This window comes from Bradysia coprophila, unplaced genomic scaffold (genome assembly GCF_014529535.1).
Source record: "Bradysia coprophila strain Holo2 unplaced genomic scaffold, BU_Bcop_v1 contig_94, whole genome shotgun sequence".
Taxonomy (NCBI): Eukaryota; Metazoa; Arthropoda; class Insecta; order Diptera; family Sciaridae; genus Bradysia; species Bradysia coprophila.
The window spans coordinates 7685926-7706667 of NW_023504022.1; the positions used below are offsets into that span (position 1 = coordinate 7685926).

General features: G+C 38.4%; 2 protein-coding genes and 1 long non-coding RNA gene across 4 annotated transcripts; 1 reads left to right on the top strand and 2 right to left on the bottom strand.

Annotated features, from left to right (window-relative positions):
* Nucleotides 1–1674: 1674 nt before the first annotated feature.
* On the bottom strand, nt 1675–6872 carry LOC119085220 (phosphatidylinositol 3-kinase regulatory subunit gamma). The gene is made up of 3 exons (XM_037195533.1): nt 6683–6872; nt 5323–6283; nt 1675–2501 (listed from the first exon to the last, which is right to left on the bottom strand). The coding sequence occupies exons 2-3, from the start codon at nt 6057–6059 to the stop codon at nt 2069–2071; spliced, it is 1170 nt and encodes a 389-aa protein (XP_037051428.1). The 5' UTR covers nt 6060–6283; nt 6683–6872; the 3' UTR covers nt 1675–2068.
* Nucleotides 6873–7825: 953 nt separating this feature from the next.
* Nucleotides 7826–19824, top strand: LOC119085222. The gene is made up of 3 exons (XR_005089256.1): nt 7826–7836; nt 18040–18044; nt 19766–19824. It is a non-coding gene; the product is annotated as an uncharacterized LOC119085222 (long non-coding RNA).
* LOC119085219 (zinc finger protein 888-like) lies at nt 9665–16695 on the bottom strand. 2 transcript variants are annotated; one of them, XM_037195531.1, is made up of 15 exons: nt 16153–16695; nt 16014–16076; nt 14029–14112; nt 13858–13969; nt 12824–13781; nt 12675–12765; nt 12322–12549; nt 12060–12225; nt 11911–11994; nt 11646–11853; nt 11380–11568; nt 11204–11293; nt 11073–11146; nt 10862–11002; nt 9665–10698 (listed from the first exon to the last, which is right to left on the bottom strand). In XM_037195531.1, the coding sequence occupies exons 1-15, from the start codon at nt 16189–16191 to the stop codon at nt 10196–10198; spliced, it is 3030 nt and encodes a 1009-aa protein (XP_037051426.1). In that variant the 5' UTR covers nt 16192–16695; the 3' UTR covers nt 9665–10195. The 2 variants fall into 2 exon arrangements, with proteins under 2 accessions (XP_037051426.1, XP_037051425.1); XM_037195530.1 differs by having other exon boundaries at nt 12824–13802; nt 16153–16687.
* Nucleotides 19825–20742: the final 918 nt, after the last annotated feature.

Sequence of the window (20742 nt, forward strand, 5' to 3'; positions counted from 1 at the left end):
GTTCACCTTTTACGTAGTTAAAAAGTACGTTGTTTTAAACCGTGTGCCAAATTACCCCACGCCACCTAGGAAGGACTTCGACGCTAGAAGCCAAAACACTTTCAAAAAAATTCTTCGAAGCTTGTGTGGCTGGTGAAAAGTGGTCAAAAAACGAAAACTTGCATTTTTCTTACCAAAATGATACTCCACACGACCATGTACATTTTGTGTAACGCGAGAAATTTCTGTAAGAACAGTGTGGATGAATTTTAAACCCAATACGTTCCTATTCGGCTCAATGGTACACGTGATTACCTTTCTAATGACACCCCACACGGCCCTGTACAGCTCGCGTAACTGGAGAAATTTTGGTAAGAAAAATGCAAGTTTTCGGTTTTTGATTATCTTTCACCAGCCAAGCTTCGAAGATTTTTTTTGAAAGTGGTTTTGGGTTCCAGGGTCGAAGTCCTTTCTTTCTTGTTTAACTGTAAGGTAAGACTTTATTAATGTACACCTGACTCAATTAATCATTTTACATGTGACGAGATTTTAAATTAAATATTATAAATTTCGTCCAATTTGCCTACAACGATATCAGTTGTTTTGGAAGTAAACACAAGGACTTGCGTCACTTTTTACTCTTTTAAGGGTTTTTGACCGATCTATACTACGCCGTAGGTGAAATATTCGATATGCACATGATCGCAAAACCTCTCCAATTTGTTGAATTGCAACAGGTACAGCATGTATATAGTTCTGGGGTGCATGGGAATGTTTTAAATATAGATTATGTTCACTCTGCATCGCTACACCATTTCCCTACAGTCAAAGTGGCTTCCCGACTATGAGCAAAATGTAAAAAATAGTGTTTTTTCAGAAAGAGTCCCTCGGAATCGATCAGTTATGGGCTAGAATTGTCCCCAGACACGTTACCAATAAATAAAAACTATTTTGGACGAGAATTTGATTCAAATTTACTCTTTTATTCCACCCGTAAAGGTCAACTTTTTTTCAAATGGTCCGCAAATCCTGCAACACAAAACTACTGAGGTCAAATTTTGATATGTGATGGTGGTTGAGGTCAACTACCATAATATGTGGTTGGCCCCTCAGAACAATGATGTTGCAGAGATACAACACTCTTTGAAAGTTGACCATACTTTGACTGCTGGCTGGCCATGGGTGGTGAGTGCGGAAGTCAGGATGGGCTCAAATTGTCGGCCGTGGACAGGCCAACAATCCTATAAAGTTCTAACTTTTTGGGTTGCTCTTTCCTCAAGATATTGCTAAAAAAGTGTATTCACCACCCCTTGACATCATATGACATGTACACACATTACACCCAAAATGTTTTTTTTTTGTAAAAAATGGCAGACACCCATTCGCTAGAATTGAACGACGAATCGAATGAGCTATAACTCATTAATATCGGAGATCAAAAATTGAAAATTTGGCTGACGAATTGGCGAATTGACTCTTAATGTCTAGGTTCTAAAAATCGTCGATGGCTTGTTTTAATGTTTCATACAACTTGTTCGAAGTTGTCGCGAATTGGCTGTTCTCTCTAATTCAAAGAGTTGTCCAAATGAATGTGGTTGTTTCTTAAGTTGTGACCGAAGGGCTTTTCGAGCCAGTTCGACTCCTGATGACACTGACTGAAGAGGATATAAACAAACAAAGATTTTTCATTTTCTTTTCTTTTCTTTTTTAAATAAAAAATATTTATTATTTACAGTAATATTGAGTGGTTGCAGAAAAAGTAACCAATGATTAATTTCATCCATAATAATAATTACTTGTTTTTTGTTGGTTTTTTTTAATAGTTTTTCTTTTCATTTTTTTTGTTTGTTTGCAAATATTATTCGAAACGATACTCTCTCTCTCTTAGTTATTAAATAATAATAAAAAAAATCAAATTTTTTTTCTTCTTTTTCATTTCTCTTTGAATCAAATTCGATAAACACATTTTCATTTTCATCATTTTCTGTTTTTGTTTTTTTTTCTGTTTTTTTGTATCAATATAGACTTATAGACTTATATATTATTTTATAAAAATATATATAGTTAATAATTTTTTTTTGTTTTTGTTTTACTTTTGTAACCTTTGAATGTACGGCGAAAAAATTGGATATTTTAGTGTTGTTGGCAACAGATCATTATGCTCTTCCAGCGAACTTTGGGCATAATGTAAAACTAACGACAGCAGTGACGGATAAACATTGTACGGTATCGCAAAGCCGTAAAAACCGTCCAGCGTTTTGTGGATCATGCAATGATTTATGACACCGTTGCATGCAATTGACAGTGCATGATTGCCGGCCGAACTCGGACGAATGAGAAACGTACCCGTTGGTTTGTCGGCCAGATAGGCTTCGGCCTCGGGCCGCGAACATTTAGGAATATTCCAAGTTTTTTCATCTTCATGTAACAGCTCGTTTTGGTCCTGTTCCGTCCACGCTTCGAAACCCCGTTCGATTAGTTTTTTAATTTGTTGTTCGCTTACGCCTCGGTTCATCAGCCATCTGGAAATGGATAAAAAATCGTTAGATAAATGGATGAAGCAAGTAATTACTAAGAACTTCATAGTGAGTAGTGAATTCGCTAACAAATAGGTCATAGCTTGAGAATTATGAGCAGAAATCGTCCAATGAATTGGTGGGACGGACGTAAAGTTTTAAGGTCCAAAACTCACTAGCAATTTTGATGGGATCGGCATTTATGTTGCATTTTCCATTGTTAAACTCAGGGCCTATTTTTGGAAATTTTTTCCAAAATTTCCAAAAGTTGCGAACGTCCAAAAACCAAAAACAGCCTTGCGTTTTAGCTGACTCTCGATTATTTCTTGACACTATCAGCTTTCAAATGAAGTCGAGCATGATTAATTTGAAAGATGAGAGCGTCAATAATCAAACAAAATCGTTGAGAGCCGGCTAAAACACAAGGCTGAGCTCCGGAGTTGCCAAAACCGTTCGAAATTATGGAAAAATTCGGTTTTTGGACGTTCGCAGTCTTTTGGATTTTTTTTTAAATTTTGGATAAAATTTCCAAAAAAAAGTTCCAAAAATAGGCCCTGCTTAAACCTGTGATGAACATTGGATTACAATTGAAAACTCAGCCTAATTTTCGATCCCATCAACGAAAAGTTGCTCGTGTGTTTTCAAACACGAGTATTGCTACAGAACTGGACTGGCCATAATAAGTTGCGGATGGACTTTTTGAAAAAGTAAATTTGTCTGTCATATCTGCAAAAAATCTTGATTGGACTTTTGGCAGTGGGTCCAATGCTAATTGCTGAGATCGACAATTAAGCTGCGTTATCATATGTTTATGTCACAAATCGGGCGTCAATCGAAAACATAATTGTCTATCCCAGCAACGCAAAATTACTTGTGTGTCTTCGGCTTAACAAAAGATTTGATATTCCGAGTCAGAGAATCAAGTAGCTTCGTTAAAAGTGTTTTCAAAAGCTTTCGTGATCTGTTGCACGCTTATTGCATGAGTCGATTTTATGTAATATCAATGAATCATCAAACAAACTTCTACCAATTTAATAGATGAACGCGAACAGTTTAAAGCTTGGACTAGGTCGACCGCAGTATTACCTGATTTTCCAGGTCAATTTCAGAAAACTGAAATCTGGCCTGAATCAAAACTGTCAAGTCAGATTTCAGGTAACTTCAATTTTTGATACAAATTTTCCGGTCACCCTGTCACGTTTCAGATTTGACCAGATCTCTATAATCAGAAACTATTACTATTTTGTAGTGAAAATCGGTATCGCTAAATTTTTTTTTGCCAAATTAATTTCGACATCAAATAGATGCCATCATCAGTGGCTGAAAACAATAATTTCATGATGATGATGACATCTATTTGATGTCGAAATTAATTTGGCAAAAATAAATTGATTTTGGAAAAATTGAGCGATACCGATTTTCACTACAGATATTGATAACACGCTCATCGATTTACAATTATTAGAAACTATTTCTCAGACTTTCATGTTCTAAGCTAACAATTTTAGGACGTCTCGTCATCTTAACGGCTACAACTGAAATTGACAACTATCTTCCTCGCAGCCTGTCATTCGAATTTTTGTTTTGAATGAAGAAAACTTGCAACCCGTAATGCAATCAATTCGTCACTAGGTCTCCCATCTAATACGTAAACCAAATAAATTTGGATAAAGGGGGGTATCGGATAAGGTCTTGTTCATGTTCATCATTATTGGTATTCAATTTACAATACTGAACGATGCGAAACAACAGGAATTTCCATCAAAATATAGTCCTAAAAAGATATGTTTCAGACAGTAGCATTTAGCATTGCAGTTGGTGAGACGAAAAATTTCGTCATCATCTCACCATCTCAATATGCTAATGACATCGATAGACTTTCACCCATATTTAAGGTACTGTCGTCTGTGCGTCAATTGGAATTACGAAGGATCGTACAGTGATCTTTGACCTTGAGTATCATTCGATCCCATCACAACAGCGGCAGGGTACGGCAGGGTATACTTTTGGTTTTTTTTTTCTTCAAACATTTAGAGTTAGGCCAAACGAAAGTGACGCAATTTGCTTCAGCTGTTTTTCAGCTGGTTTAATCATACAACCTTACTGTCTTAAACGTGTTTATACGGTTTTATCATGCACACGATTGACTGTTAAACTCGTATAAACACGTAGAAGGCAATGAGGCTGTATGATTGGAACAGCTGAAGCAAATTGCGTCACTTTAGTTAGAGTTAACTGTACCAAAAATTCCCAAAATTTGTTAAAAAAAATTTTTTGGAAAATTTGGGCAATTTTTTTGAACAAAACCAAAAATTGGCACCGGGCATAGAAATAATGTTTTCTTCTCGATGACAGAGTCAAGATGTCCCGGTAACAAAAAAACTTAAAACTGAATTCCCGGTCCATACATTTCCCGGTGCTTTGTTCAGCGAAGGCTCGATTTATCGGTATTCAAATTTTTTACGGAAAAATTTCCCGGTAACTAGGCTACCAGGACACCGCATTCAATGACCGACTGTCATAACAAACGAAGACAAGATTTCGAAAAATTAACAAAAATTTTCGTCAAACTCTGATCATAAATTCGATGAATTCTCAATTTCGGAGATACGTCAGCTTTTCAGTGACGAAACGAACGATGCAAACTAGTTGCTGACCTACAAATCAACAAGGGTGAATAACTCCATCGAAAATTGGCACATTCCGATTGATTTTGAGAATTAATTTCAATTTGAATTTGAATGTTAATCACACTGACTCCAACCACTGTAAATTACTACCACCGTTTCTACCGATGCACAAACAATAATTTTAATAAGAAACTTACGTTTGATATCGATCCTTTAATTTGGACAGCCGCACCTTATCTGGTTTGATATCTGTAATATTTCTTTCCAACGACAATATCATTTCTCGCTGGAAGTCTAAATCGATCTGTAGTTTCTCTTTACTTTCTTTCAGCGCAAAGAGTCGCTTTTTGAGTAAACCGTAATTGTCTGCCGCATTTTTGGCTTCATGCGGTTCCGGCACATATTGTTCCTGCAGCGTCACTTGATGTTTGAACATTTTAATTGCCTCCGAAAATGCATCGAAAGCCTGTCGTTTCAGCGCCCGTTCGTTATTTGAATTCCGATAATTTTCCAGCATTTGATTGAATTCGCAGGTCGTTTCCACATAGTCCTTATGCGTTTCGATGAAGCATTGCACTAGCTTATCGGTTGACTTAGCGGCTTCGTCATCGTCTTCTTTGAATCGGGACACTGGATACAACAATTTTACATCTAACGTTGAATTGTACTGTTTGAGAGACACTTTACGATAGTTGTTTATCAAATCCACCACCGTATCGAATTCACATGGCTTCACGAAACCGTATTTGTTGTTGTCGATGATAATTTTTATCAGCTTGATAATACCATCTTTCACTAATGCTAATGTGTACTCGCCACCCTGGCTAGCTGCTTTACGTACGAGAAATGTTCCGTCCGGCCGATCTTGTAATTTATCTTTCACTTCTTCCCGTTGTATATTTTCCCAGTACCATTCAGCATTGGACAATGACATGATTTTATGCTGTCGATTTTCCGGCTTTGTGTGTATCACTTTTTGTTTCCTTTAGTTTTTGTTGTTGTTTCACGTTCGCACTGTTTTAGTTTCAAAAATTGAAATGTTGATTGTGGTTGTCCTATGTAGGTATTTTCGGTATTGTTAATTTGGTGGTGTACATTTTGACGAGTACATCATTTTTCGTGGGCAACAATACTTAAAAAAACCACTTGATGAACAGTCTGCAATAGAAAATTTAGATTAATTCGTTATTGCTTTTCGGATGGCCTTGAAGAAGCGATATGTATATAAAGTGTACAGTGTAGGTATAGTCTATAACACATATAGAAGAAGACGAAAATTATAACCAAACTTTTGCTTGTGCTAAATAAATGGTAAAATTTCGGTTATTCGCTAAATCGTTTCCATTCCATCATCGAATGTTCGGTACCATGACATTTGTGCCGGAGAATGATTGAATTCGCACATGCAAACGAAATTACGACATTGAAATGGACTGAGAAATTCAGTAAGGAAGACGAACAGCGAGAACACAAAAAAAAATTTTTTATGCAAATTCTCAAATTCAGCCGAGAACAATGTTTTTTTCAACAAAGCCGTACCGCACCAGAACTACTTACCATGGATAGATTTTCGAGTCGAAATCGGATGTGAATGTTACCGTTTCGGTTTGTAGGAATTAGATGGGGAAATTTAGGCCACTAAATACTTTTTTATGAGGAAAATTAAAAAATACATTCTACGTTCGGCGATGAAAATGGACGTTGCGACATTTTTATTTTTTGTCGGTGTCGGTGACATGGAAAGTGTATGTATATTGCGATATAATCTCGATTTTGCGACAAAAAAGACCAAAAAGAAGCTCGGAATTGGACTAGATTTAACGCAGCGTATGGCTTTGTTTGGGAAATTACACTGTTAAATATTAATGGATTTATAGAAATATCGTGTGGATTGGTGTGGTGCGCTATATGAATGACATTATTATATGAATGAAGTGTATAATGCATGTCATATAACCATACAGACGGTACTTTTTTTAATTCGGGTTCATCGTTTCCCAAGGTCATTTGTTTTCTTTCCTCTCTTTTTTTCTTCCTGACATTTTTTTCCTAGCTGACCGGCTGTATACACATACCGAATTGCGCTTGACGCTTATTTATAAACATTTTCTTTTCTATTTATAATATTACGTCAGTCAGAATTTAACATTATAATCAAAATAAAGACGTTGAGACATCCAATAAGATTCAACAGATTTCAAAATTGGATCGAATAAGGAACCACTCGAGTGAAGCAATTTTTTTTTTTAAATATTTTGAAATTCACTTAGAGAGCTAATAGAATCTCGTTTAGTTCGCAGATCTTTAGTTTTTAATTTAACAGAAAATAAAAAATTGAAAATATTTACCATGTGCGACTACAATCAATCAAATTCGGTTATAAACGACCGGTTACACTGATAATAAATTCCCGCAAAATTCTCTTGAATCGTCGTCGCAGTTTCCCAAAAATTTAACGTACAAACTTTTCGAAGCGAAGCGGAATCTTTCTTCTTCTCACAACCACCAGTTTAAACAGCTTGATAAAATGTGTGCTACGTGTATACTAGCACAGACCATAAATTGCTTGACTGCAACAGCTGTTATCAGGCAAAAATCGGTGGCAACAAAATTGCATCATCATTTTAGGAATCGAATGTTGAACGGTTGTACACTCAGCAACGTGTGGTTGGAAAGTATAATTTACTCACTGCTGGAAGACTTTACGTCATGTTTCAAGTAAACATTAACTGTTACCGTTCTGTGAGACAGACAAGTACCAATACTCTCTCTAGCAACCAAACTACTTTTATTGAGGTGGTGAAAGAATCAAGTAAATTACAACAGCGTAGTCAGTCGAAATGTAGAATAGTGTTTGTAGAATACAGAGAAATAAGGTGTGAATATGACACACAGATCTGAGAGTCTGTTTGCTAGAGAGAGTATTGCAAGTACTGAAGCTAATTTTATCAACTTTGCCTTCGCATTGGGTTGGTATACACAAGAAGCCACATTTTCGCATTATTTGTGGCACAAACGTGCAATATACTATTAACACTCATAGAGGTGTTAATCCCTTCTCAACTGCATGGTCAAAACGAGTCTGTGTGAAAGGTCGTATTTCGAAAGGCGGCTGGTTTGATATGAAAGATATGAAAGGCGAGAGTCAAAATTGAAAAATTTAGCGAGAAGAGGTGCATCAAAAGCCAACCTTTAGTCTTGTTTATACCGTTCTGGTATCTGATCTCAGTTTCTGAAATTATTTTTGTGCTCGAGAAGCCAACTGTTAGTAAATATTTATATTACAGGTGCAAGACGAGCCTCTAAGTCATACGGTTCTGATACCTGATCTCACTTTCTGAAATTATTTTTTTATATTCTAGAAGCGAGGATAATGATGTATACACCGACAGGGCTTACTTTTGGCAAATTGTGAATCTCCGAAAAATTCTCAAAATTCTCGAGGCAGCTAATTGGAGGTTTTGTCTTTCGTCATTTACCGTGGATTGTATGTAGCTTGTGGTGATATTTTGTGAATATATTTTTGGTACGAAGGGCTGCTGTATTATGGCAGTTTCGTGTTCGAGGGCTATGGTGTGTGGTAGGTCAATTTAAGTAACGTTCCAGCACAGGAAAGAGGCAGGATGGAAAGTGTCACGTTGAAGTTGCGTTGGACTGAATGAATGGTATGGTTTGTATGAATGGTGTTTCGTGAAAGCCGGAAGCACGTAAGCAGGTAAACTGTAAGGTACTTGAATGTATTGAAGTTTTTTGAATGAAAAGATTTAGTAGAGTAAAGTAGGGTGAGCCGCGTACGTTTGAATGAGGGCGGATGCTGAGTGCTTGTTGGAATGTGCAAAGGTTGAATGGAAATGCAGGAAGAACGTCACCAAACCGCGCAGATTGGAACAGACGAGCAGACAGCGACAAGGAAGGAACGCGCGGATGGCGGGTAGCTAAGTGTGTAGTAAGTGCACTGGCCAGAGAGGTAATTCGACTGACTATATTGACTAAATGAAAGATAACGTTTGTAGCTAGTCCGACTGTTAGACCGAGCGGCGGCAGTTGTTGTTAGTTATCTCTGTAACATACAGAGGTATATACGTTCTAGCAACTTGTGTGGCGGCCCAGCGCTGCAGACCTTAGACTGGCCTGGGGAATTCTCGATAGACAACCAGAACAGTCTCTGGACAGCTTGAATGGCCGAAGAGACACAGGAAAACACAACGTGCTTTTCCCTTGCTGTTCTAAGAGAGCCTGACTGTGATTTGAGCCTGGTTCCAGCTCAAGATGTGAAGTCTGAGTCGATGTTAGAGGATAATGATGCATACACCGACAGGGCTTACTTTTGCCAAATTGTGAATCTCCGAAAAATTCTCAAAAGAAACTCCGAAAAATCTGAAAACGTTCCGAAAAATTCCGGAAAAAACTCCGAAAAAATTCCTTGGAAAAAATTAGATTTAGAATTTTTCGGAGAGAAAAAATCCCAAAAATGAGCCCTGACCACCGACCATTTCGCAACTATACGACCTGAAAATAAGAAAATTTGTGCACCGATCGTTTAACGAGAAATAATTTTATTTTCTTCAAATGCTTAACGGCTTAACGACACAATGAAATTTTTATATTTTTGTTTCTTTTGCTGATTTCACATTTTCCTTATTATTTATCAAGTTAAACTCATTTAGTAAAATCGTATTCAAATGTTCGTTTAAAGACTTTGATGGGGTCATTGTATATGCTGTCTCGCTTTCGCGATTTTTTTTTTATTTCAATCAGACGTTTCATTTAATGAACGTCATTCTAAATTGGATCACAAGGAAGTTAATTAATTTGCTTTCTATATTTGAGTATTGACTCAGTCAATCGCGTCAAATTGAATTTTGATCGTCGTTTCTCACATTTTTTACGAACTTTTCTTTTCCCCTCGCGGGAAACTCAGTTTTTCTTCAAGAATTTACCTGAACCATGTTTCGGCCTTTCGGGAAGAAGAGTACTCACCTTCACTCAACCGTCACTACATATCTACAATCGTTAACGATCAGTGCGCCCGCCCGATTCAATCGTTTTTTATCACAGACAATTATAATTTCAATAAACAATTGAATGCTGATCAGTGGCAGCCGACAACTGATGAATGTGAACACCGGCATTGAGTCCAATGTTTTGCGAACTGGTGCGCAAAATTGTTATGGGCAAACTGTCCTGGCTAGCCTCTATTAACTGATGATCGCTGATTTGCTGAAGTGTCGCATGCGATTGATGTTGGGCATGGTTCGTTATTATGATGCTCTTTTGCATTTCCAGCAACGTTTGCAGTTGATTCTTTTGCTGATTCACTTGATCCTGGTGATGGTCAAGTTTGGTAATGATGGTCTTCGGTTGTTCCATCAAATTGTGCAATTCGCTTTTCGGTGGCTGCTGGTTGTGTTGCTGCTGTTTACGCTGTTGTTGTTGATGTTGCATCATTGTAATTTGTTGCTGTATCGCCTGGCCGCCGGTTATTGAGGTCACAGTAGATGCAGTCGGTGGGGAAAGTGTTACGACAGACGTGGGAATACTCTGAGTTTTGGTTTCTTTTGGCTTGGCCATACCTAGAACAAATACCGAATGAGATTATCGACTTGAAGAGTCAGTCAATCCTAGCGACAACTATTTCAGAGAGCCCTTTCTTATGCTGGGCGTTTGCTTAATCTTAAAACGAAAACGTGATGATGCCCGCTAAGTCTACATTCTCACTCAGTCTCTTATACTTACTGCACTGAGGATTCGTTACGTGCGGATGACTTTTCTTCACATGCCTCAGCCAGTTTCCTTTGCCCACAAACGCTTTCGAACAGTGTTGGCAAGAGAACGGACGTTCACCAGAGTGAGAACGCCTGTGCGACACTAAATGACCTAAAAATGGAAGCAAAAAAAAAATTGATTTCACGATCATAGAGATCCAGAACCTTTGTGTCTAACGCACCTTTCGAAATAAAATCTTTGGGACAGAGATCACATTGGAAATTTCGTTCAGCCTTGACGCCTTTATTATGGCATCTGAAATGAATTCGGGATCGAGTCAATCAATACATGCAACTAATCGATCAGTCATACCTTTGATGGAACAGCAAATTGCCCTTCAGCGGAAAAGACTTTCCACATTCCAAACAACTGAACGGACGTTCACGGTCTGTGTGACATCGACTGGAAAGTAATTTTATAATTGAAAATTAAGTAAACTGTGACCACTCACTGCGACCGATTCTGTCGCCATTTGAAAATGGACTGACCTCATGTGATTGATGAGATGCTCCTTTCGTCCGAACGGCTTATTGCAAATGGTGCAAACATGCGAACTGTCACTACTAGTGTGATGCCGGAGATGATTGGTCAGATGTTCCTTCCTCGTAAATGCTTTCGCACAGAACTGACACTTATGCGGTTTGTTGATGTGATTCAGTAAATGTTCCTTGCGTGTACTGCATGAACCGAAAAAGAGTGAAACGGATCACAATGAATCTGAAGTTTTCGATGGGCAAACACAGTCGATACTTACAAAGTCTTGGTGCAACAGGTACATTTGTGCTGTGATTCCCCTGTGTGTTGTTTGACATGGTTCACCAGATGATCCTTCCGCGTAAAAGCTTTGGTACAATAGGTACACTTGAATGGCTTCTCGCCACTGTGCTGAAGATTATGGTTGACCAGGTGATCTTTTCGCGTGAACGCTTTGGTGCAGTAGGTGCACTGGAACGGTTTCTCTCCTACAATTGAAGGGAGCAATGAAAATTGGTTCAGTTAAAACTCTGACTCGATCTTACCAGTGTGTTGCCGGACGTGATTCAGTAAATGCTCCTTCCGTGTGAACGTTTTCATGCACGTGTCGCATTTGTGTGGAGATTCACCTGTTGAAAGGAAATTCCTCTATCAGATTTTGACACTTGACACACTGTGAAATCGTTGGTCATACCGGTGTGTTGCCGGACGTGATTCAGCAAATGCTCCTTCCGTGTAAACGTTTTCGAGCAGAAATCGCACCGGTGATTCGTTTCGCCTGAATGCCACAGTATGTGGTTGGTGAAGTGCTCCTTGCGTGTAAAACTTTTCCCGCAAATCTGACAGCGAAACGGTGTTTCCTGCAAAGTGCAAACCGGATGTATGAGAAAAGACTGTCTTTTACAGCAACAACCGCCACACTACAACTATGCGGAAAAACTGTAATTGATACGAACCTGAGTATGTGACCGCATATGGTTGGCCAAATGCTCTTTCCGAGTGTACTTCTTGTTGCATATCGAACACTGATGCGGTGTGGTTCCATTGTGCCACAGCGAATGGTTAATGTAGTGCTCCTTCCGTGTAAACGATTTGTTGCAGATATCACATCGGGGCGCTGTTGAGGTATGCTTTCGTTCGTGGTTTTGCATATGCTCCTTTCTGGTGAAGGTCTTTGCGCAGAACTAGAAATAAAATCAGAAATTCAGGGAAGTGGCCGGGGTTGTCTTTTTCACTTTACTGGCAGTGCAAACAGACTTGGAAAGAATTGTTTAAAATTGGCAAAAATTCCAATGAACTAAATGCTTACCTGACATCGAAAGGGAGATTCTCCCGAATGAGATCTAAAGTGATTGTCCAGATGCTCTTTCCTGGCAAACGTTTTCAAACACACCGAGCACCTGTGTAATAAGCGAACAGTTACTACATTTTCGGGACGTAAACGTTCGATAAAATTACCCGAAAGGCTTATCCGTTGAATGCCTTTTCATGTGCCGTTCCAGACTGGCCTCGTTAGCGAAAACATGGTAACACACGTTACAAGTGAACATACTATTCCCATTGTTATCGTGTGACTTCCCGTGAGCCGACAGTTCAACCGTTGAGACGAAAGCCTGTCCACACACTTGACAAATGAATGGCTTCCTTCGGTTGTGCTGTCGGCGGTGAACAATCAACTGATATTTGAAACTGAATAGTTTACCACAGACGTCGCATGCATGGCTTCCGGGCAGCATCGATGAGGTCGAACAATCGCCCTCTTTACCATCGGTATGCGCTATGCTGCTGGTTGGATAACTTTCCAGTTTCGGTGTTAGAAATTTGGTCGTCGTCGATGGTGACGCATTCGTTTGAATTACGTTCATTAGATGGGACGTGCTCTGAGTGGTCGCGGTCGTTGATGTGTTGATTGTGGGAACGGTCAGTATGTTGTCGTTTGATATTTTACCGAACACTTCGTGGTAGTTAAGAAACTGACTGATATCGTCTATGTTCATTTGAATCACTCCGTCGCCGCTGTGCACGTCCACAATTTGATTCGATAGATGGCTTTTGTCGCCGCTAATTTGTGACACTGACGAAGTTTGTTGTTTACTGGTTTGTACTTCCTCCTTGATGTGATGTATCGGCTCCACATTGTTCAATTCATTGTCGATGATTTGTTGCACTTGCATCTGATGATCGTGACTGAATTGGCTGATATCGTTCAAGTGCATCGTATTCGGAACGAGTTTCTGGCACTTTGCATCGTTCTGGTCAACGATCATGTCATCGTTGCTCACTTGCAAAACGATATGTTGACCGGTTGAGTTTAGAACCTCGCGCAATATTTGCTGGCTACTCTTCGGTGCTTGATTTAGAGTGTTGTGGATGGTTATGTTCTGCAGCAACTGTTGGTTGTTTTGGAACGACGTGTCTGCAGAGAAATTACAGTTCGCTTGAATGTACAATTTGTGTGCGCTAGGTATAGGCTCGGGTAATGTCTAGCTTACTTATTACGGACGATGGGATCGAAATTTGATTGGTGGACATCGGAATCGGTTGGGTCTCGTTCAATATATATTGTTGTTCCGGTGTTGATGTGTCTTGCTTCGCAAGGTTATCCTACAAAAAATTAATGTTGAGGATCTGAACTCTCACACTGGCCCCGAAAGTGGTCTTACCACATTGTATTTGTCGGTTTTCGATGTTAAATTGTAGATGTATGGTGAGTCGAACAGATTGGTGAGCACCCAATATTTTCCCAACTGAAATATCGATTGAAAAGGGTTGAGAACATTCTTCGATCAACTACGATCATACAGTCAGAGGCAGTGAAATTTCAGCACGAATTTGCTTCAGCTGTTTTTCAGCTGATCGACACATCAATCAAAACTGTTTATGAATGTTTATAGAGTGTTTGTGAGAGAGATGGCGAAACGACAACCTATTGTTCCATCTCGGGGTATGCTGTCAGATTCTTTTGTATTATCGATGACAGCAAACCCCGAGTTGATTTTCCATCTCGCTCTACTTGAACACCGTATACGAGTGAAGCTGCTACACGCGCGTGGTAGTGGTAAAATTGTATGAGGATGTATAAACAGTCTTGTTTGTGTAGATCAGCTGGAAAACAGCTGAAGCAAATACATGCTGAAATTTCACTGCCTCTGACTGTAATGTGCGGGCATGGAAATACGATGGGTTTGTTCTGCAGGGACTCAATTTTTAGGAAAAGAATTTCCCGGAACGTTACTAGGATTCCGCATTATTTCCATGCCTATGCCCTACAATGTATATTAGGGCGTATCGAATTTCGCAAATTTTAAGGACCGCGATAGCCTGTGTGCGGAAAACGTAGATCATCGAAAACTGTGTCCGGGCATGTGGTTGATGAATCCGATGGAGCCATGGAAGAAATCCCCCCGGGCGGCTTTAAGTTTCCGATGGTCATAATTCGGAAAGTTGAGAGTATTTTTGAAAACAATGTTCTAGCGGGATGTAGAGCTTTGAAAAGTCTACAAATCTACCGAAGAAACCGATGGTCCAAAAGGTGCCATTGCCAAGATTGCCTAACATCGAAAATGTGACCTTTTGGTTTTTGACTTATATTTCCTGAGAGACAAATGATTTTTTTTAGCCTGTGGTATGAGGTGGTAGAGGAGGTCGAGCACTTCCAGTACACTAGGCATGTCCCGATCCATTATACACTTGAAATCACTTTTAAAACATTTGTGAATGGAATTTTTAAGAGTGGCCACGTCGCCCACGAAGCAAGTGCAAACACTGCAACCGGTGCTGTTGAGTCGAGGACACCTTGGCCAGTAAGTATGCACAATACTCCACGACAGTAGCTGAACTTTTTCACAAAATATCTGTGATTTCGATTTGGCACACTACAAAATCTGAATAAATTGAATTTATGAGAAAAACGAGAAATAATCGATTTAATTAGTTATTTCACCCACGAATAGTAGTAAGAACGCGATTTCGTTGCAAATACACAGATTATACATATTTTTCGATATATTTACGAAAAATTGAAGTTCGTAGTTTTTCAATTCATGTGCCACATCGAAATAACAAATATTTTGTGAAAGAGTTCAGCTACTGTCATGGAATATTATGCAAGGTGGCCAAGGTGTCCTCGACTCAACAGCACCGGTTGCAGTGTCTGCACTTGCTTCGTGGGCGACGTGGCCACTCTTAAAAATTCCAATTAAAAAGGTTAAAAAAGTGATTTCAAGTGTATAATGGATCGGGACATGCCTAGTGTACTGGAAGTGCTCGACCTCCTCTACCATCTCATACCACAGGCTAAACAAAATCATTTGTCTCTCAGGAAATATAAGTCAAAAACCAAAAGGTCACATTTTCGATGTTAGGCAATCTTGGCAGTGACACCTTTTGGACCATCGGTTTCTTCGGTAGTTTTGTAGAGTTTTCAAAGCTCTACATTCCGCTAGAACATTGTTTTCAAAAATACTATCAACTTTCCGAATTATGACCTTCGGAAACTTAAAGTCGCCCGGGGGGACTTCTTCCATGGCTCCATTGGATCCATCAAACACATGCCCGGACACAGTTTTCGATGATATACGTTTTCCGCACACAGGCTATCGCGGTCCTTAAAATTTGCAAAATTCGATACGCCCTAATGTATTTATACCTGAGCAACACTTCTATCGTTGGGTGATGCCAATATTTCAACGTTCCGCAATCCATCGGTATTCTGATGCAACAACAACAACAATATTACTAAATTGCGGCACCACAATTCAACTGATTGACTCAATGACAAAACTTACACTGACAATAATCTGCCCTGCATTCGCGTCTGACTGCATTTTGGATCAAGAAATCACTCCCGAAATCGTTAAAAATTAAATAATTTCCACGATGTTAATCGTGACACAATAATATCACTGGCTCTGTCGCCATTGTAGGGATATAAGTGTAGGTATTTTGTTGTGAGAGTGTAATTGGAAACCGCACTTTGCACTATGGACAATATTCAGTAATCGTGTGTTACTGCCCGAAAGATTAGTTTTTGCCGTCTTGCGATTCCTGTTCAGTCGATCAATGCGATTCCTGTATCCTTTTTAGTTTTTTCGACACAGAAAATCACACACAACAAGGTTCAATCGGTCTCTTCGTAATAAAGGAAACTGTTTTTGACCAAATGATGTTCCGCATGAAGTTGTTAATATACCGCACTCGTATGTCACTAATTTGATGTTCAAGATCCCATTTCTTGATTATTATTTTTAGTCTCAACTTTCAACAATTTGTTACAATGTTACAATGTATGACGGAAAAAACAACAATGAGCGACATTTACTCCCCATCAAGACCCTTGGAGAACAATCAGTCGACATACGTACTGAATCATTGAACTATTTGCGAGCGCGGTCAAATTCAAATTATTATGAGTAATGGTACGAGAACGTGAATGGGATCGACTAAGACGAGATCGTTCCCACAAAACAAGTCGAAGTTAGTTCGTGATAATTTGATATTAACTCGGACATGATTTTTTCATTTTTTATTCAAATCGATTCGTTTTTGTTGATGAAACGTTGATATTGGAAGGTGATGCGGCTGTGGGTACTATCTGAAATAATAGATATTTTCAAGAATGGACAGTCACGGCTCGGCAGTTTCTTAATATGGGTAAAAAACTGAAATTTCTCTCTTTCACACAAATTTTGTATCTGAAAAAATTGACCTCTGCCTAATTTATAGCTCTTGAAAACATCTATTATTTCCGATAACCACAGCTGAATCACCCTTTCCAATTTCCAATTTCCAATTTTTCCTCTAGAAAAAATTTTGACTTTAGAGTGTCGCAGCAGAGTGATTCATATCGACAATTTGACATTTTTTGGCGTTTTTTTATTCGTTGTTGGCCTGTTATGCATAATTACCATCTGGTAATTTCTGGTAAATTTTGTTCTCGCATTTTGCGCCAGCTAAACAAGCGGCTCATCCACGATCTTTTGACCTTTCATGAATTGTTAGGGGAACTTGAAAAAGCCATTACCAAATTTGTTTAATTAGGACCACCCTAGTTAGGAATCTGCTTATTTATAAAGTATAGTTTCCACTTAAAAAGAGCACTCCGTTTAGCCTCCGTCTACATGACAGTTGTAAAATAGAACAAAAGAACTGTCACGCAAACGGAGTGGAAATTGAATTTGTTTCAATTTTTTACTCCGTTTACGTGACAGTTCCTTTGTTCTATTTTACAACTGTCATGTAAACGGAGGCTAAACGGAGTGCTCTTTTTAAGTGGAAACTATACTTAACAGTTCACAAAGTTGGCATTTATGTAGTCAGTTGGCCGTTCGTCATCTGTTTGCTAAAGAATCCATTTACTGAAAATGATCCAACTATGAATGTGGAATGATAAGCTATAAGATTTGCATGACCCAATGTATGGTTTTTTGGTTTCAACTGTTAACAAACCACCGATTCATGTAGAGCTTTACAGTGGCGCTTCTTCATAGAGACCAATTGGACCATGGTCCAGGGCGCTGGTAAAATGGGGCGCTGGAATATGCGAACAAAAATTTCATACTTTGCATGAAAATTCATGGGATGTTGCCTCAAAGGAAAAAAAAAGTCCGCTGCGCGGCCTTCCTATCATAACACTGACATCTTTCGAATACAGTATGAGGAAATTACGCAGACAGCTCAAGTCTTTGTCGTCAGTGTAGAAATTGATAGTTTACTTTATTGATTTAGATCATATCTCTAAACGAGGAATTGAAGGAAATACTAGAAGTTGAAAAGTTACAAGGAATTGACTTGAAATACGAGAAATGTGACGTAAATGAAAGGAAATACGGATAAGTATGACAAACGAAAGAACTAAGCGAATGAAAAAAAAACTTGATCTTCTCACTCGCTGCAGGTTTCCGGTCCTAGCTATTCGGTTTGTAAAATACAGTTCACTCACTGATTGATCCTTTCATTTACTTTCAATTTCTCGTATTACCAGTCAATTCTTGTAACTCCTTCCCTTTCTAGTATTTACTTCAATTCTTATTACTTATCGGATACTTCGGCAGCTACGACACTGCAGTAATTTCGACGGCTTTTGTTCGTTTTCTTTAAATTTGGAGGAAATCTTAGAAAATTATCGGAATAAAGAAAAGGAAAGAAAAATTTTAGAAAATTGTTTCTAAAAAGTAGACAATGAATTGGATAGTAACAGAAAATATCATGGAATTCTTAGAAATTATTAGGAATTATAGGAAATAATTGGAATCAAAGTGCAAATCCGCCAAAACGGAATGTGGTTTTCTCCTCGTCTCTGGTTCAATTTACAGTCGGAGAAACATAGATTTCGGGATTTTAAGAGGCATCATCGTTTTCATCGTTTTTCTGTATTCTCTCATTTCGCATGTTATTTCAAATGGCAATTGAGAGAATTACAGAAACGATGGTATCTCTAAAAATCCCGAAATCTATATTTCTCCGACTGTAACGGATTTTTTTTATTTTCGAGCTTAACCGCAGAATAATGTGAATGGATTAAGGGACTGGCTGTTTTTGAACCTTAATTGGAATCCTGCTTTTTTCACGTATCTCAAAAAAATGTCCTACATGTCCTGCTGCAGGACACGAAACATACATTTGGACACTGGATTTCCATTTACTTTTGATTGTACCTTTCCACCAGAATCGTTTTTCAAAAATGTAGACCAATGACGACCGCAATAACGACCACGAGTTTGTTAGCTTTCAACAGAGAATAGGTTTGGCTGTAGCAGTTTGACCAGCTCTGAGGAAACTGAGCAGTTTATGGAAATTTCGTTAAATTTTTCTGCTCACTTTTCTTAGAGCGGGTCATTGACCAGTGGTCAAACGAATAGAACGAAAACTAAGTTTTATTTAAAGCTTACACATTCGTAACACATATTGCGGTCGTACATTTTTTAAATCAGATTCTGATGAAAAGATATTAACAAAAATGAAGTACGTGAAGTACGAATGGCTGTAATTTTAGCTAAGCATTGATGCCTCCTAAAGAAAGAAAAATTTTCTCGGGGTATTTGTTCAATCCTGGAAGACTGAATCAGATATGATCAAGGGTAGTGTTTGGTAAAGGCTTGCTTGAAATCGAAGACGCATGTCTCAATTTTTTACTGTAATCTTACAAATAAATTTTGTCCTATAAATATATTTACAAAATAAAAACAATCAAAAACGAGGCGCTAGATTGTAGTGGTCCAGGGCGCGCAGTATGCTAGAAGCGCCTCTGGCTTTAAAGCTGAGCTGATGCATAGGTAGTGTCTATAAGACATGGTTCAGTGTTTGACATAGCAATATCCAGTTGATAAACGACTCCTCTTGTAACATTCACGTATGTCTTACTATTTGATACTGCTTTAACGAACAAAAAATAGACAGTAGTAGTCGGGTCCCTTGTGTCAATCCGCTCGCTCTAACTTTTACTAAATTTTCAGTTATCACACATGATTGGGAATGAAAAGTTGTGGAAAATTTTTAGCCAACGGGAGTAATTTTTTCTGACACAAGGGCCTGGACTAGTAGTGGCTATAGTCAAGTTATTACACATTATTCCGCATTCCACACACTCCATTCGACTAATAACACTGAATCTATTTGACGAATAGATGGCATGTATGAAATTCCTGTCACAGACGACAAGCAAATTAACAGTTTTAATATATGATCTATTACTTCATTAGATCGAAGATTTTCAAAAATTAATTTCAGAAATCTTTTACTTCAGATGTTTTGAACATGCTTTTTGCTATATAAGACTTTATTAGTTAGAGCTTGTCGTTTATTATTGCCGTCAGGGCCTTTTATAAGAGTTTCGCACTGGGGGGGATTTCAATTTGGGGCCCCCAATTTTTTCCGTGAAGGGGCCCTATATTTTTATTGTGAGGGGCCTTCTTTGAAAAATTAGACAAGCTTCAAATTTGACAACTTTAGTGACTAGGGTTACTGTCAGGTGCCGCTTAATGTTGCATGTATATTGTGTGTTTTATCAGCAGAACATTCTATGATTTCACAATCTTTTCAATATTTTCTATATTAATTCCTGGAACACTAAGGTATTATGGATCATCTATCCGAAAAAGCTTTATTAAGTTTCCATAGGAGGACATGGACAACTCAGTCAAACTTTCGCGATTTAGTGGCGTTTCGAAAAGAGTTATTGTCAGTTCTTCGGCCCTTACTTGTTTTTTGGCAGTTATTTTACGAGTTACAGGGAGAGAAAAGTGTAATTCGTCATGTTTTCTGTTTTGCGATTTGTTTTGGTTTGTAAATGATTCCACAAAAAATTTGTTTAACAAATGAAAATCTAGATTTTTATTTTATTCATCCTTGTTTTGAGCGCGTGCCTAACCAAAATTCAA

What these genes read in the sequence shown, in the direction of transcription:
- LOC119085220 (XM_037195533.1), bottom strand. Translation starts at nt 6,059, where the DNA reads ATGTCATTGTCCAATGCTGAATGGTACTGGGAAAATATACAACGGGAA. An exon ending in TTAAAGGATCGATATCAAAC is followed by an intron (nt 2,502 to 5,322) that starts GTAAGTTTCTTA and finishes ATCCATTTCCAG; the next exon opens with ATGGCTGATGAACCGAGGCG.
- LOC119085219 (XM_037195530.1), bottom strand. Translation starts at nt 16,191, where the DNA reads ATGCAGTCAGACGCGAATGCAGGGCAGATTATTGTCAGT. An exon ending in AATCTCCCTTTCGATGTCAG is followed by an intron (nt 12,550 to 12,674) that starts GTAAGCATTTAG and finishes TTTTATTTCTAG; the next exon opens with TTCTGCGCAAAGACCTTCAC. An exon ending in CAAAGATTTTATTTCGAAAG is followed by an intron (nt 11,003 to 11,072) that starts GTGCGTTAGACA and finishes TTCCATTTTTAG; the next exon opens with GTCATTTAGTGTCGCACAGG.